This window comes from Hydra viridissima, unplaced genomic scaffold (assembly GCF_058129835.1).
Source record: "Hydra viridissima isolate aposymbiotic clone 2 unplaced genomic scaffold, HvirCarnegie_v1 scaffold_1, whole genome shotgun sequence".
Taxonomy (NCBI): domain Eukaryota; kingdom Metazoa; phylum Cnidaria; class Hydrozoa; order Anthoathecata; family Hydridae; genus Hydra; species Hydra viridissima.
In genome coordinates this window covers 22,705,186-22,720,516 of record NW_028324300.1, presented here as the reverse complement: position 1 = coordinate 22,720,516, position 15,331 = coordinate 22,705,186, and the positions used below count along the sequence as shown (strand labels likewise).

Genomic DNA, 15,331 nt, shown 5'->3' with positions numbered 1-15,331 from the left:
GATGAATATGACATACGTGATTTTTGTTACTAGGATTAAGGAAACAATTTTTTTACGTATATGTAACTTAAGGTGGTACACCCCCATTCTAAAAAATTTCCTTAAAATAATCAATACAAAATTAAAACTACAATACACAAGTTAAAACAAGTGTGTTGATTTTTTTTTTAAATAAGAAATCTCGATTGCTCAACTTTTGCCTCACTTATTCCATACGAATTGCCAAAATATGGGTGTAATTTAAAACAAGATATCTCCAGTTCTAAATATCTTTTAACTCTGAAATTTTCACACTATGTTCCTAAAAGGTACGAAGAGGTTATGAACCAAAATCATGCATTAAAGATGCATAGAACATTTTAAAAATAATTTTCTATATATTTAAGAAAATTTTTAACAAAAAAAGCAAGAAAAAAAGATTTTAAACATACTTATACATCATATTTACTTGTAGTTTTGGTTCATTACCTAAGTCAATTTATAACAAAAACACCCTGAAAATTTCAAGTCAGCATATTGTCTTAAACTGAAAATATTGCGTTTTAAAATTTAGGTATTTGGTAAAAATGACATTTTGAGAAAAACACAAAAAACAAAATAAAAGTTCGTTATATTAGGAAAAGAAGCACGAGCCCAATTAAAAACCTCCACTATTATATTGTGGGTCCTTTTCCAGTTCTTTTTCAATATCTATGTAACCTTTTTTGATGGCTCTAAGCTGTTTTCTCCTTATTTTACCTTTAGCACTTGATTTGTGATTCATTTTTTTAATTCGGTTGCAGTCTAATTTACGAAGTCCTTCCTGCATAAATATACTTGGTTCGATACCTCCAGCACTAATTACTTTTTCAACTGCTGTGATTCAATAATTAAATCCTATAACAGCTGAGTTCATACTAATCATAAGAACTTTTTTCCCAATAAAAAAATCTTTAGGACATCTCTTCCATATTAAGGAATTCAGACTTTCATTGTTATTTTGAGTTTGTCCGTGCAAACATTTTGATAATAATGTTTCATTTGTCAAATCTGTAAATATCGGCATAAGTACTGCTTTAATTGCTAATGGTAAGCTTAATTTAGTTTTGTATGTTGTTTCACCTGTTACTTTATTACTCTGCCACAAACACCAACTAGTTCTAGTTCGTGGGCAAAATTTGTGTCTCTCTGACTCTTCACTTATGTCACTGTTGTGAAATAAAACAGTCCAAGCACCTTTTTTCATTGCATATAGGTTATTCACATTTTGACGGATAGCCATACCAAAATAATTTTGAAGCGTATTTATGGCTTTATCTGTCAGTCGACCTTTTCCATCTATTTTTTTTTCGATCTGAAAGAGACTGACCTTTAAGTGTCACTCTAAGGTTACGCGCACGATTTCCAAGTCTCTTTTGGTAATGTCCAACACAATGAAGTCTGTTTATTTCAAAACCTGGATATGGATTACTTGCAACAACATCATTATATGCTGAGCTGCCACCGTCTCCAATATATCCTTCATATCTCAAACCATGCATTTCAATTAACCGTTGAAAAATGGAAACAGCACCAGAAGCTTCCATGGATCCTGATGATTTATTGTGGTTAGCTTCACAAACATGATTTATTTTCCAATTTTGATAACCTGGTGTTGACTTTTTTTTGTTCCAATAACTACAAGCTTTGCAGAACTTAGTTAACAAAATTGAATCAAGACATTTTCCATTCTCTCTTGATATTGCAGTGACAATACCATTTAAAGATTGATGGCCTCTCTTTTGCCAGGTACCATCAACAGAAACCTGGCACAAAATAAACAAGCTGCAGTAAAAAAGAGTTATTGATGTTTATAAGCTTGAGCAAGTCTACATTTTTTGTTTTAAAATGCGTTGCTATGGCGTTGCTACGGACTTCTCAATTTACTATGGCCACAAAACACATAATTGTACACACTTCCTTATTTATTTATTGAAAAAAAAATTAATAATATTGTTCTATGAAAAATTTTGAATTTAAAAAACCAATTTTCAAAAAATTGATTTTTTCTAAAAAATTTCAAAATTAATGGGGATGTACCACCTTAATCTTTTACCAATTTTAAAAAAATAATAAAATTAAAATTACAAATTTCTGTTTTTTTATTAATAGTATAAATTTAGAAATAATTTTACAATGTTTTTGCTCTAATTTAGCTCCTGAATCATTAGCAATGACCTCGAAAACCAAACTACATGAGATTTCATATTTTGAACGTATGAATAGTTTTGGCCGCCATATTGGAGCCGCTATTTTGAATTTTTTAAATCTGACCTCAGATTCGTAATCAGCGACCTCGAAAACCCTATTGTAGGTAATTTGGGAATTTTGGCCACAAAATCAGGATTTCGTCCCACTGTGTGGCGAAAATTCAAAAACGTGGGGTGCGAACATTGGAAACACGCCTCTTTGAGAGCGTGGGCAAAATCTAATTTTTGTGATTTTAAGAAAAAAATTTAAATGATCTAAACAAAAAAATTGTTTTCTAAGTTTTTTTCTTCAGGTCATTTTAGTTGCTATGGAAACGGCAAATGTAAATTGATCCAAGTTACATGAAAAATGAAATCAGCCAACACAAATGATTGGAGTTGAAAAAAACTTGATTTGAAAACAACCAAAAGTTTTTTGAAAAAAAACACAAACCTAATATCTTTAATAAAATTATACTACTTTATTTACAAAAAAAATTTTAAAACCGCCTTCCTCCTTCGAGAAAAAAAAAAATGTCCACCGTTCGAAGCTTTTAAAAAATTCGCTAGAATTTTGTTTTTCGATTTTCCGAGTTCCAATTTTTTTTTTTTTTAATCAACATCAAAAAAAATTTCCGTTCTAAAAATTTATCGAATCTCATCTTAAAAACTCGAATATTTTTTTCATAACTGTTACCATTGACAACAACAAAACAACCTAATTATTTTATATTTCCACTATTATTACATTAAATTATTATCATTTTATTATATTTCCGTGCTTTTTTGCAGAACATAAAAAACTCTTTAAGTTTTATAAAACTTCTTTAAGTTTTAAAAAAGAACAAATATTCGCAACAAAAACTCCGAATAAAAATGAAAATCTTTCCATTTTTTTCCACGTTTCAAGTTTTAAAAGAAAATTGTTTTTATTTTCTTTATAAATTACTTAATATCTCATTTCATAAATAACTTTTTGAATTGTTTATACATTTTAAACATTTATTTAACATATTAAAAAAATTTAAACAATCAAAAGTATTTCGTATCATTTCAACTTTTTCAACTCTTCGATGTTTTAAAAACTTTCTTGTATTACATATACTTTTTACATATTTACATTTGTATTTATTTTTTATTTAACATATTAAACATTTTTCGTGTTTCTTACTTAAAACTCTTCGATGTTATAAAAATATTTTCCACGGTACTCGATCCTCAACTTCTTGAAGTTCGAACCACGAAGCCATTCACAAATGTCGTCGATGAAGTTCGTGTCGTCGTGAAGTTGAAGATGTAATTCTTCAGCGAGTCGAATCCACGGGAGGACGAAACCTTCGAACTCGTTCTTTGATACGAAAGTATCACTGAAGTAAATAATCAACCTTTCAATCTTGTGCTTCGGTATCCATCCATCGATCTTCACTGGATGAAATAACAAGACACAACGAACGTTGGTCGAACATAAAATGACAAGTTTTTTCTCATCTTCAGATAAAATATTTTTACGAACTTCTAATTCATTCAACTTGCATCCTGCGTCTAAAATTTTCTCCATGAAATATTTCTCATGTGAAACTTCATGAGCAGTTTTTCCATCGTCTATCCAAATCATCCACTTTCGTTCATCGATTGATATTTTCATGTCATCGGTAATCGACGCCTGCGCTTCAAAGAAGCATTCCATGAACATCTTTTGAACTGAAGAATAATAATAATAATAACATATTAACATTATTATTAATATTTATTTATTTGCAACAACAATTATTCAAGAAAACCAAATTGCAAAAATTTGAAAACACAATATCGTGTTTAATAAATAAAAAACGGATATTATTTTATTTATAAAAAAGATCAAAACAGTTCAAATGATCAAAAATTAGTTCAAAAAATATTTTTTATTTACTAAATATTTATTAAACAAATAAATAATTTACGAAATACAAAATTAAAATATTTATTGAAACTTGTCGTACGCCATTTTTCAACTTTGGTTGCGCCTCAACCAATAGAAATACGATAAACAATTCAGCCAATCAGAAGCTTGACCAAAAGCATTAAAACAGCGCTCAACTTTATTTAAAAGTCGCGTCAGATTTTTGATACAAAAATAATTTATTTTAAAACTTAAATAAAAAATATTTTCGCTTTTTATTTCTTTGCTGAAGCAACAAAAAATATTTTAAAGTATTATAAAAAAGTAAACCAAAAGTATGTCAATTTAAAGCGGTAACAGTCGAATAAAGAACGGTTTGAAATTATATTTTAAAACTGTTACACCAAAAGTAACCTATAAAAAGCCATTTCTTTTATGGTCATCTTTTTTAAACTTTCAAACTAGTTTTGAAAAGAAAAAATATCGAAAAAACCATTTTAATGTCACCAAAAAAACTAAAACTTTTCAAATTGTTGACTTTAGGCAAAGAAACATAAAAATACTGTATTAACTGAACTTTCAATCGCTTTTTCCCTAAAAACCTAACTAAAAGAAATATATTCTGCTCAAAACTGATTTTAACAACTACATAACAACAAAATCTTAAACACTAACTTCTTATGCGTCGTTCGTTCAGAAATTATTATAAACAAGAAAATAAAAATAGAAGTATGCGATCATGGAAACAACTTAACTCCTGCGGCGATGTTCTCATTTGAAAAACGTCGATTCGCTCACAAAGTTGTTTGAAACACACCCAGAGTGAGGGTTATGTTGTAATTGAAAACTCGAACGTGGAATGTAGAACAAATGTTTGCAATTGTTCTCTTTTGCTCTATTCGTCACGGTACGCTTTAAATATTTTAAGTTCTCCTGAGAATCTCTTTATTCTTAATACTCTCTGTTCTCCTGAGAATATTTAGAGCATCTCATGACAATTCTTGAAAGTAAGAACGTGATTGAAGTTTTAAACTTTTTTTAACAGTGTAAAATCCAAAGCAATGCGTAGAATTGAGAGATTAAAATATTTTCTGAGACATAAAAAACAGATTTCACGCTGGTGCTACAAAAGGTCAAGAAATATCAAAAGATCCTTTTAGCTCTTTACAGCCACACCTTAATATTTCTTCTGAAAGACCCAACATCGAGTAACAATCTGAATAACAAAGCTATAACAAAAAGTTGCCAAATATTCTTTTTGAAGTTTCGAATAAAATGGAATTCAATTTTCCCTTACACCCCTCATATATTTATTCTAAAAAAAGATTTCTCAAAGTAACAGTAAAACTTACATTTTAAAAGATTAATTAATAAAAAGTGTAATCGAACGAGTCATTTATCGTAGGGTGCAAACTCTTTTAGTCCGCAACATTTATTGAGCTGTTAACAGGTTACTTTAATACCTGATCTTTCATTTCCTTCTGCAATTTTTATAAGATTTTTTATAAACAACTCACAAAAATGTTAAAAACCATGCTGTCAATAATTCCAAAAACAGCGCCTACAAACTGAAAGTGCAAGAATAACAGCGATGAGCTTTCTGTAAGCGGTAAAGTCTTTTTTTTTTCGAAAGAAATTGCTCACAAGAAAATAAATAACAAGAGACCAGGCTTAGAAGAGGAAGAATTATAACCCTATCTTATCGATCTATTTTAATCTAATAGGGTAGATTAGGGTATTATGAGCATCTTAAGCGAAAATTGGAATATTTTCGAAAATGGTTATGCTGGATACAAAATTTTTGCGAATTAACAATTTTTAGGGATCCATACTCATAGTTTACGTAGATATTTGTGCGAATCCGAATTTTTTTTTAAAAAACATTTTTTCAAATTTTTTTGAATTTAAATTACAGAAGAATATTTTTTATTGTTAAAATAATAAAATATTTTGCCGTGTTTTGTTTTTATTCAAATAGTTATTAAAACCACTGCTGTTTTAGGACTTCAAACTTGGTAATTGCAATGAAAAACATGGGGTAATTTGAGCATGCTCATATTACACAAAAATGGCATCTTTAAGTAAAAGTAAAAACTAAATGTTTCTACTTTTACTTAAAGATGCCATTTTTTTGGCTAATATATTTTTCTTTATTAAAAAATTAATTTAATTATTTTTGCACCAAAATTTCGCGCCACAGATACATTCATGCGTGACGATATTATTTTAAAAGTGCAAAAAATTTAACAGCGTTTTAGTTAAATAATAACCTCTATTTACTGCTTATAAATTTACGCTAATTTTACTGATTCCTGTTTTAACCATATAAAGTCGATTCAAAAAATACAAAGCAACTTTAACTTCAATGCTTTTATCTAAGAAATCTTTAGGTATTTATTTAAAAATCTTTAGGTATATATATATATATTTCCAAGATGCTCAATTTACCCTGATCTACCCTATATTTTTTTAAAATAGTGCTTACGGTTTGCAATGTTCAAAATCGAACATTATTCGTAGTTAATACATTATGAACTTAAAGCCAAGGTGAAGGCAGCGATTAAATGTCAACAATTGATGCTTAACTTAAAGTGTTGTTACGGTTGTAATAGCTGCGATTTTACGAACACAATTTGTTTTTATAACTTTATAAAGTCAATGTCAGCAGGTCAACATCAGCCAAACATCTTCCCAGAGCAAAAATTCATACTTAGCATTTGTTTTCGTTCAACAAAACAAGATGAACTCAAAAGTGCTGATGACGATCAGAGTCTTGAAGTGCTGCAGTCACTTTGTTGATACTCATCAATAAGTTTGTAACTTCATATATTCGCTTTGTTCCAGTTTAAAAAATGCTTACAGAGTTGTTTGAAAACTCATCCAGAGTGAGGGTTCAGTTGTAATTGAAAACTCGAACGTGGATTGTAGAACGACTGTCTGCAATCTTTCTCTTCGCTCTATTTGTCACGGTACGCTTTATATATTCTCAGTTCTCCTGAGAATATTTAGCTCTTCTCATCACAATTTTTGAAAGTAAGAACGTGATTGAAGCATTTGTACTTTTTTAATTTCAAACAAATAAAAATACTTGTTTTCAATTTTGTTAAAATTTTATTTTCAAGTGAAATTTTAAAGTGAGGCTTTTCATTTTTAAATTTAGATCAATATAATCAAAAAGTTCCATAGCCATCATTTTTTTCAAATGTCTTTTGTTCTCCATATCTCTTAACTGGCACATTATTTGTTGATTTAGCCACATTTCAAAGCTCAGAAATTTGCTTATAAGAATCTTCTTCTCTACAGCGCGAATTATTAAATTTTTCTTTTTTCGTGACAATTCCTTAGACTTTCCCTTTTTTTTTTTAATTCAACTTAAGTTAAATATTATCTCCAGTAAATTAATTTTACTATAAATACATTTTTCTTAATGATGCTTTGTTTTTCTTAATGGTCATGGAACTGTTTATAAACTTTTGCACGGTTACGTTTTCAATAAAATTTGAATTTCTACCTTCCATTACAAGTTATCATTCTTTTGAGTTAATTATACGATCACATTACAAGAGCAATTGTTAAAAATTTCATTCATCTTCAATGAAAAGTCAAAAAGCTATGACAAAAAAACTTGAAAAATTTAGCTAATTATCAACTTTTGCACTCTACTGTAAATCTTGATGGGTAAGAAATTGCTGACCCACAGCTTCATGTCTTAAGGATGGGGGAGGGGGGTGGATAGAATGTTTCAGTTTAATCAAGAACAGGGTTAGGAGGGTGCAACTTTGATTAAAAGGGGCTGCAATGTTTCTCTTGATTTTTAATTTTATGTGGGTTTTAAATTATCGAAAAGTTATTCCCTAAAAAAATGGAAGGATTTATTTTTAAAGAAATAGATTTTTTTCCTTCTCTTCTAATATATTAAAAAGTGACATATCCGTAAAGCTTTAAAAGTGAGTATAGAGTGGGTGGGGAAGGGGTATTTTAGTGAGGGAGAGAATTGATTAGACAAAAGAGTTTACATAAAAATTGAATAAGAGGTTATTTGGATTTGTCGCCCTCTAGAGTTGATATAATGATAAGGCCGAACGAAGTCGATTTTCGAAGGCTAGTAAAGTAAAACACAAGTGTAAATGATTCTATTTTTCAAAATTCTGCTGATGGGCTTTTATCACATTGAAAACTAATTTTCACAAAGAATTTCAACGGATCAATGAAAGCATAAAATTAAATCATTTCAAGTCAAACCACACAAGCAATACTACAATTAATGTTTACGGTTTCAAATTTGCAAGGAAAATGAATGTTTTTCAATATAAACATTTACAATTGTCTTATACACAAACTAACCTATTGATACCTAACAAATTGATAACTAAAAACTATTTCATAGAAACTTAACGAAGTAATAAAACTGACACTGAAAACAGTAACTCACAAAATCGAAAATATGTTAAAACTAAAGTTTATCATAAAAACGAGGCTAACAAATAAATCCATTTAAATAGATAACAAACGCAACTGATACTAACATCATTTACACTACAATTAGTAAAATACTGAATCTCTATAATATACTGAAAGTTGTGAGAGTCATTTTCTTAGCAAAACAGACCGAAAAAACTCATGTCATAAAAATCTTTACTATTTCCTTTCAGCTATTGAAACTTTCTTCAAAAGAATTTCTTCCCGTGTTTTTATAAAAAATAAGAGCATTTTTAGCTAGAAATGCTCAATGGTGTTTTGTAAATGAAAAAAGAAAAGTAGTCAAATTCATCAATTTTTTTTAAATTTGTGGCACGTGAACGAACCGATGAAATATTCTTTAAAAATAAAGCAATCGCATTTTCAAAGCATTGATCACGTAAAAGCTTCCCTAAACAAATTAAAATAATAATTCTTACCACTGCTTGAACTAACTCTCTTTTTTGGTACCAAATCTAAAAACAAAAAAGCACGATGTATGAAAATTTATTTTAGAAAAAACTTATATAATTAAAAATGAACAAAAAAGGAAGGGGAAATAAATTTAAATTCCCAGTGTTTTAATTATGTTATTGTCTTGTAACCATGTTGAAAAGTCAAAGTTCGTGTTTTTGTTACGGTAAAAAACAAAAAAAATTGCAAAGAAACTACAAAACTTTAAAACGCCTTCTGCCTCTGAAATGCTTATTTAAGTCTTTTTCCAAATTAAGATCAATAAGGAATAATACTATACATTATGCACATATCAATACTCATAATGGGAGCCATTGTAAATAAATACAAACAATATGAAACGTTTGAAATTCGAACTGGGCGAGGGCGAAAGCTGAAGACAACCTCACGAGATGATGAAGAAATTTTAAGAATGATTAAAAAAAATCGGTTTGAAAGTGCAAAAAATATAGCAAATCATCTAAAAAGTTTAACAGGAAACACAATTTCACTAACATCAATTAGAAATCGCATTCATAAAGCAGGGTTTAGTGGATGTATAGCTCGGAAAAAACCGTTTTTAACAAAAAATCATATGAAGAGAAGAATGAATTTTGCAAAAAAGTATTATTTAATGCCAGCATCATTTTGGAAAAAAGTACTTTGGTCTGATGAATCCAAGTTTAATTTAAAAAAATCTGATGGTGCACAGAGAGTTTGGCGAAAGAGGGGTGAAGCATTTAATTTGAGTTGCACAAGAGGAACAATTAAACATGGTGGTGGAAGTGTAATGTTATGGGGTTGTATGGCATGGAATGGTGTTGGTAAACTAGAATTTATTGATGAAACAATGAATGCTGATTTGTATAACAATATATTGAAACGAAATTTAAAATCTTCTGCTAAAAGTCTTAGGTTGGGAAACAGTTTTTTGTTTCAACAAGACAATGATCCAAAACATACTGCTAAAAAAACTAAAACTTTTTTTGATGAAAATGGCATAAATGTTTTAGAATGGCCTTCACAGAGCCCAGATTTGAATCCAATAGAGCATTTATGGACTTTATTAGATAAAAAAATAGGTAATAGAGCATTTACGAAAAAAGAAGATTTAAAGAAAGCTGTTGTTAAATCATGGTCTAATATTGACAATAATCAAATCAAATGTCTGGTAGAATCGATGCCGAAACGCTTGTTAAATGTACTTAAAGCAAAAGGAGGACCAACTAAATATTAAAGTATATTAATAAAATACAAAAACTTGAAACTGTTTCTCAGTTATTTTAATAAACCGGTATTTTTTCTTAGCTTTAACCTATAAAGTTTTTCTTGTACAATTATTTTATGTGCAAGTGTTTTTATCCCCTTCTTTTTGTTTCGAATTCTTAACCAGGTAATTCAAAAGCATAAAGACAAACTTTTTTTGAAGGTTTTTTACCAAATAAATAATTAGAGAAAAAAAAAGTTCTTTATAATTACTGCTTGATATAGTATTTTATTCAAAGATGTTAATTTAATTGAAAAATTACTTTGTACAATTAAATTCTGTTTTCACTGTATATGTTATGTTCATGTCTGAAAATTTTTTTAAAGGAGAGTTAGTTGCAAATGCTCCTTTAAAAAAAAACGAGTAAAACATGGAAGTCAGTATTTACTGAGCTACTTAGATCCACTGGGTGTGCTTTACCTCAATACCATTAATATAAAATATAGCATAATAGCCTGTTTTACATCAATTTTATACGATTTTATCAATTTCTCTTTTTTTTAAAAAAATACACTTTTTTCAGGTTTTAAAGGCCTAAACGTTTTATGAGGGGGATTGTGTTGACAATAGAGTATAAACCAAGTAAATACATATAGAATAGAGTTTTTTGATATACAAATAAGTTGTAATCGAATGAGTCATTTATCCTAGGGTGCATACTGTTTTAGTCCACTACATTTATTGCGCTGTTACCAGGTTGCTTTTTTACCTGATCTTTCATTTCCTTCTGGCTTTTTATAAGATTTGTTATAAACAACTTGCAAAAATTTAATTAAATAAGTTTTTTCTGAAACAAAATTTCATACATCAATATCAGTCTAAAAGTTATAATGAAAAAACTTGTTTATAAATTTTTGCACGCTAATGTAAATCTTGATGGGTAGGAAATGCTGGGCCACAGCCTTATGTTTCAGTTTGATCAACAACAGGGTTAGAAGGGTACAACTTTTGATTAAAAGGATATGCAATGTTTCTCTTGCTTTTTAATTCCATGTGGGTTTTCAATTATCCAAAAGTAAGTCCCTAAAAAAATGGAAGGATTTATTTTTAAAGAAATAGATATTTCTAAGTTGATTTTCTAAAATCTAAGAAAAGCTCAGAAAATAGAAAATATGTTAAAACTAAAAGTTCATCATAAAACGAAGCTAACAAATAGAAACTTACAAAACAATCCATCGAACTAGATAACAAACGCAGCTGATGATAACATCATTTACACTACAGTTAGTAAAATACTGATTCTTTACAATATATTTTGAAAGTAATGAGCGTCATTTTCTTCGTAAAACAAACCGAAAAGACTCATGTCATAAAAACCTTCACTATTTCCTTTCAACTATTGAAACTTTCTTCAAAAGAGTTTCGTTCCGTGTTTTTATAAAAGTAGATGACTTATAGCTAGAAATGCTCAATTGTATTTTGCAAATGAGAGAAAACTAGTCAAAATCATCAATTATTTTAAATTTGTGGTGCGGAACAAGCCGAAGAAATGTTCTCGAAATAAAGCAGTTATATATTCAAAGAATTGATCACGTAAAACCTTCCCTAAACCAATTAAAAGAAATAATTAACACTTAATTTAAACGGATCAATACGTTTTGGTAACAAATCTAAGAACAAAAAATTTATGCAAGTTGTTTATAACAAATCTTATAAAAAGCCAGAAGGAAATGAAAGATCAGGTAAAAAAGCAACCTGGTAACAGCGCAATAAATGTAGCGGACTAAAACAGTATGCACCCTAGGATAAATGACTCATTCGATTACAACTTATTTGTATATCAAAAAACTCTATTCTATATGTACTTACTTGGTTTATACTCTATTGTCAACACAATCCCCCTCATAAAACGTTTAGGCCTTTAAAACCTGAAAAAAGTGTATTTTTTTTAAAAAAAAGTGAAATTGATAAAATCGTATAAAATTGATGTAAAACAGGCTATTATGCTATATTTTATATTAATGGTATTGAAAACTTTGTAAATGTTTAAACAATGTTTTATTTTACATTTTTTTATTTTCTATGATAAAAATGTTTTAATTATTTGATAATTTATCTTACTTTATTAAATTTTACAAGTTTTTGATGGCCATCATTGTTTTGCTGTTGTTTTTTTTCAGCCGATTGATACTTTTAATTTTACAAAAACAGTCAACATATTTATATGTAATATTACAAATCAAAGTGATTTAAATTATCTTAAACATCAAGAGAATTGTTATTTTGAAGGAAGACAAACAACTTAAATTTTGTAAATTAACACTGAAAAATATTTTACTTAACAGTAAAATAAATTAACACTCCCACTTTATACAACTTTATGTAAGGAGGTTAAATTATTTGATATACCTAAAATTTAACTTTGAAAAATTTACTTTTATAAAATTTACTTTTATAACACTCACTTAAACCTAGTTTATTCAAAGTTGATGAGTAGACTTCTTAGTTAAGTTAAAATTATGTAGTAGTACTTTACTGAAAACAACACGATGAACCAATATAACATGTAAAGTAAACTTATACATAAAAAAGTTGAAAAAATAAAAATATAACATTTTTGAATATAACAATTTGGTGTGTAATAATGGTGTGAAATATCTGTAATATAAATCTAATTGTAGATATTACATACCTTTATTCACAAAATACAAGTAGAAGAGTGAAGAAGAAAGATAGTATGTCATTATCTAAAGTTTTCATATAATAATTCTATTTTTGTTTTAGTTTTTTTGATCAACTTTGTTCCAACTTTGTTTCATTGTTTTGACTAAATGAACTTTGAAATAAACTAGAGATGGGTTATTTTAAAAACAATTTTTTAAACTAAAAAAACTGTTTCATTCATTTGAAGAAAGATTAGTTAGACATTTAATTAAATAGCAAAGTTGTATAAAAAAACATTTTAAAATAGTTTAAAAAAAGTTGGGTTTGGATGAAGTCAATAACAATCTTGATAATAGTTCAGAGAAATACTTACTTTGTAAATAAGGCATAAATCTCAAAAGTTATAAAACAGACATGAATTTACAGTTAGCATGAAAAAGCTTGTTCCCACTAACTTTGTTTGATTTTTGCAATTTGTAGGAAAATCTACTCAAGTAAATTACCCAGGTAATGCAATTGATGACTTTTTGCCAACCCTGATTTAATTACACTTAACTACAAGCATCAAGCAACCTGCAAACATTAGAAAAATGTTGAACAACTCGATTTAAAAAAAAATGCTTGAAGGAAGAAGAGCAACTGGTTTGAATCTCGTGAGTTTAAAATTTAATTTAAACATGAAATCTTTTTGTAAACTTTGTTTTTCTTTTTAATTATCTAAAAAACATTTTAAAAGTTTTTATCTCATTACTTTTATTAAACATCCAGTGAACAGTAACATTCAGTGAAAAGTAAATTGTTAAGATCTCTGATTGATATTTGAACAAATATACAAAACTTTATCTCACACCATCACATTGCTTTCTGTCCTCTCCTACCCCTTACAACCAATACACAAACAACATAAACACAACATATATGCAAACTAAAACACACTAATCTCTAACACATAAAAATGTGATGCAAGGCCTACCAAAAAGAAGGTAAAAAGCAAAACAAACTTTCAATCAGTTTTTACAAACTTTGTACTAAGACTAAACAAGAAATATTTAATAAATCAACAAAGTAAAATAATAGAAAAAGATATAACTTAGTATTATAACTTACTAAGGACTTCTAGTAACAACGAATGCTCTTCTTCTCTTGACTTCTTCATTTTGGCAATAAAATTTATAAAGCAGCTGGAATCTCTATTAGTTAATCCACATATCATTGGCAATAAACTTCGAATTCTTTTGTCTCTCATAATCTCACTTGGAGTTAAAAAAATGTATGCATGTACAGATGCACAAAACTCCATTAAAGTGAGATGAACAAACTGATACCGATAACCAACATGTGACTCAATTTTTTCAATAAAACCAAATACTTTATCATCATCATGATCATCAAAGTTAGCCATCTGTTTCATCTCAGAATCAGTGAAAATAACTTTGCCTTGATTCAGCAACTCAAAAGCAATTTTACAAATTTTATATATATTTTCCTTAACACTGGCACTTTCCATCATCTTCCATATTGGTTCCTCCTTTTTGTTGATGTGCTTTTGTAAGAAGTATATAAAAATGCAGCAGTACAACTCCGTCATAGTGTTAAATGAATAATTTTTTTCAGATGTAGAAGTGATGATTGCACACATTACTGCTAAATAGAATGGCACAGATGCCATTGCCTTTGCAGCATAAGATTCTTTAAGTACATTATTCACACTTTCAATTTGAGTTTTGTTTGCGTTTTTCTCTATGTAATCATTAATTCCATCATTATTGAAACCCATTATTTGAATAACTAACTTGTCTTTCTTATTCCAGACTTTGTACTTGTATTTTGATATAGCACCAACCCTTCCAGCAATAACACATTTGGCTTTATCAGAATTTAAAGTATCGGCTAATGTGTTTACAATAGGATATTGACTCAGATTTTTGGAATCGTGTTTCAACAGTTCATCTAACCAGAAAAACTCATCCAAGCCATCCACCACAAACAACATTGAGAGTTGTGGAGAAATATTAAAGCCTTCTACAACATCTTTGTAAAAAAAATTTAGTAGCTTATCTACACTGCCAATATTATCAAACAGATTTAACTGCCTGCATTCCAGAAAAAACACAAGATCTACATTTTTCCATATTAAACCCTTTGCCCAATCAAGTAAGCATTTCTTGAGAAATAATGTTTTTCCGATACCAGCAATTCCAGAAATCAACAGTAAAGAAGGATTTTCTGATAACACTTCTTGCAAACTTATTCTTTCATAACTCAAATGTTTTTGAAGAAAATATTTTCTTTCAGAATTATTCACAGCATCTCTCTCCATTTCATTTCCATCAACCAAAGTTAGTTCTACAAACTTATCAGAAAGTTCAACGTCAATAGGGGTTATCATTTTATGCACAAGTTGCTCTGTTGTTTTATAGATTTTAAGATAATGGGTTTTCAGTGCTTTGCTTACATCTAAAA

The 15,331-nt window shown here is 28.5% G+C and overlaps 1 protein-coding gene and 1 pseudogene across 6 annotated transcripts in view; both read right to left on the bottom strand.

The window, feature by feature from the left end:
• Nucleotides 1–543: 543 nt before the first annotated feature.
• On the bottom strand, nt 544–2,004 carry LOC149893953 (uncharacterized; annotated as a pseudogene).
• Nucleotides 2,005–3,248: 1,244 nt separating this feature from the next.
• The window catches only part of LOC149893950 (NACHT, LRR and PYD domains-containing protein 3-like), a 61,527-nt gene continuing 49,444 nt past the window's right edge, over nt 3,249–15,331 (bottom strand). For 3 of the 6 annotated variants that reach the window (XM_090076512.1, XM_090076513.1, XM_090076514.1), the window contains 3 exons: nt 13,976–15,325; nt 8,985–9,020; nt 3,249–3,908 (listed from right to left, as the gene is read on the bottom strand). In XM_090076512.1, coding sequence (XP_089932638.1) covers nt 3,379–3,908; nt 8,985–9,020; nt 13,976–15,325 — 1,916 coding nt within the window. In that variant the 3' untranslated portion in view covers nt 3,249–3,378. Of the gene's footprint in view, nt 3,909–8,984; nt 9,021–12,003; nt 12,133–12,976 lie in introns of those variants that run through there. The other 3 variants (XM_090076516.1, XM_090076515.1, XM_090076517.1) reach the window with 3 other exon arrangements.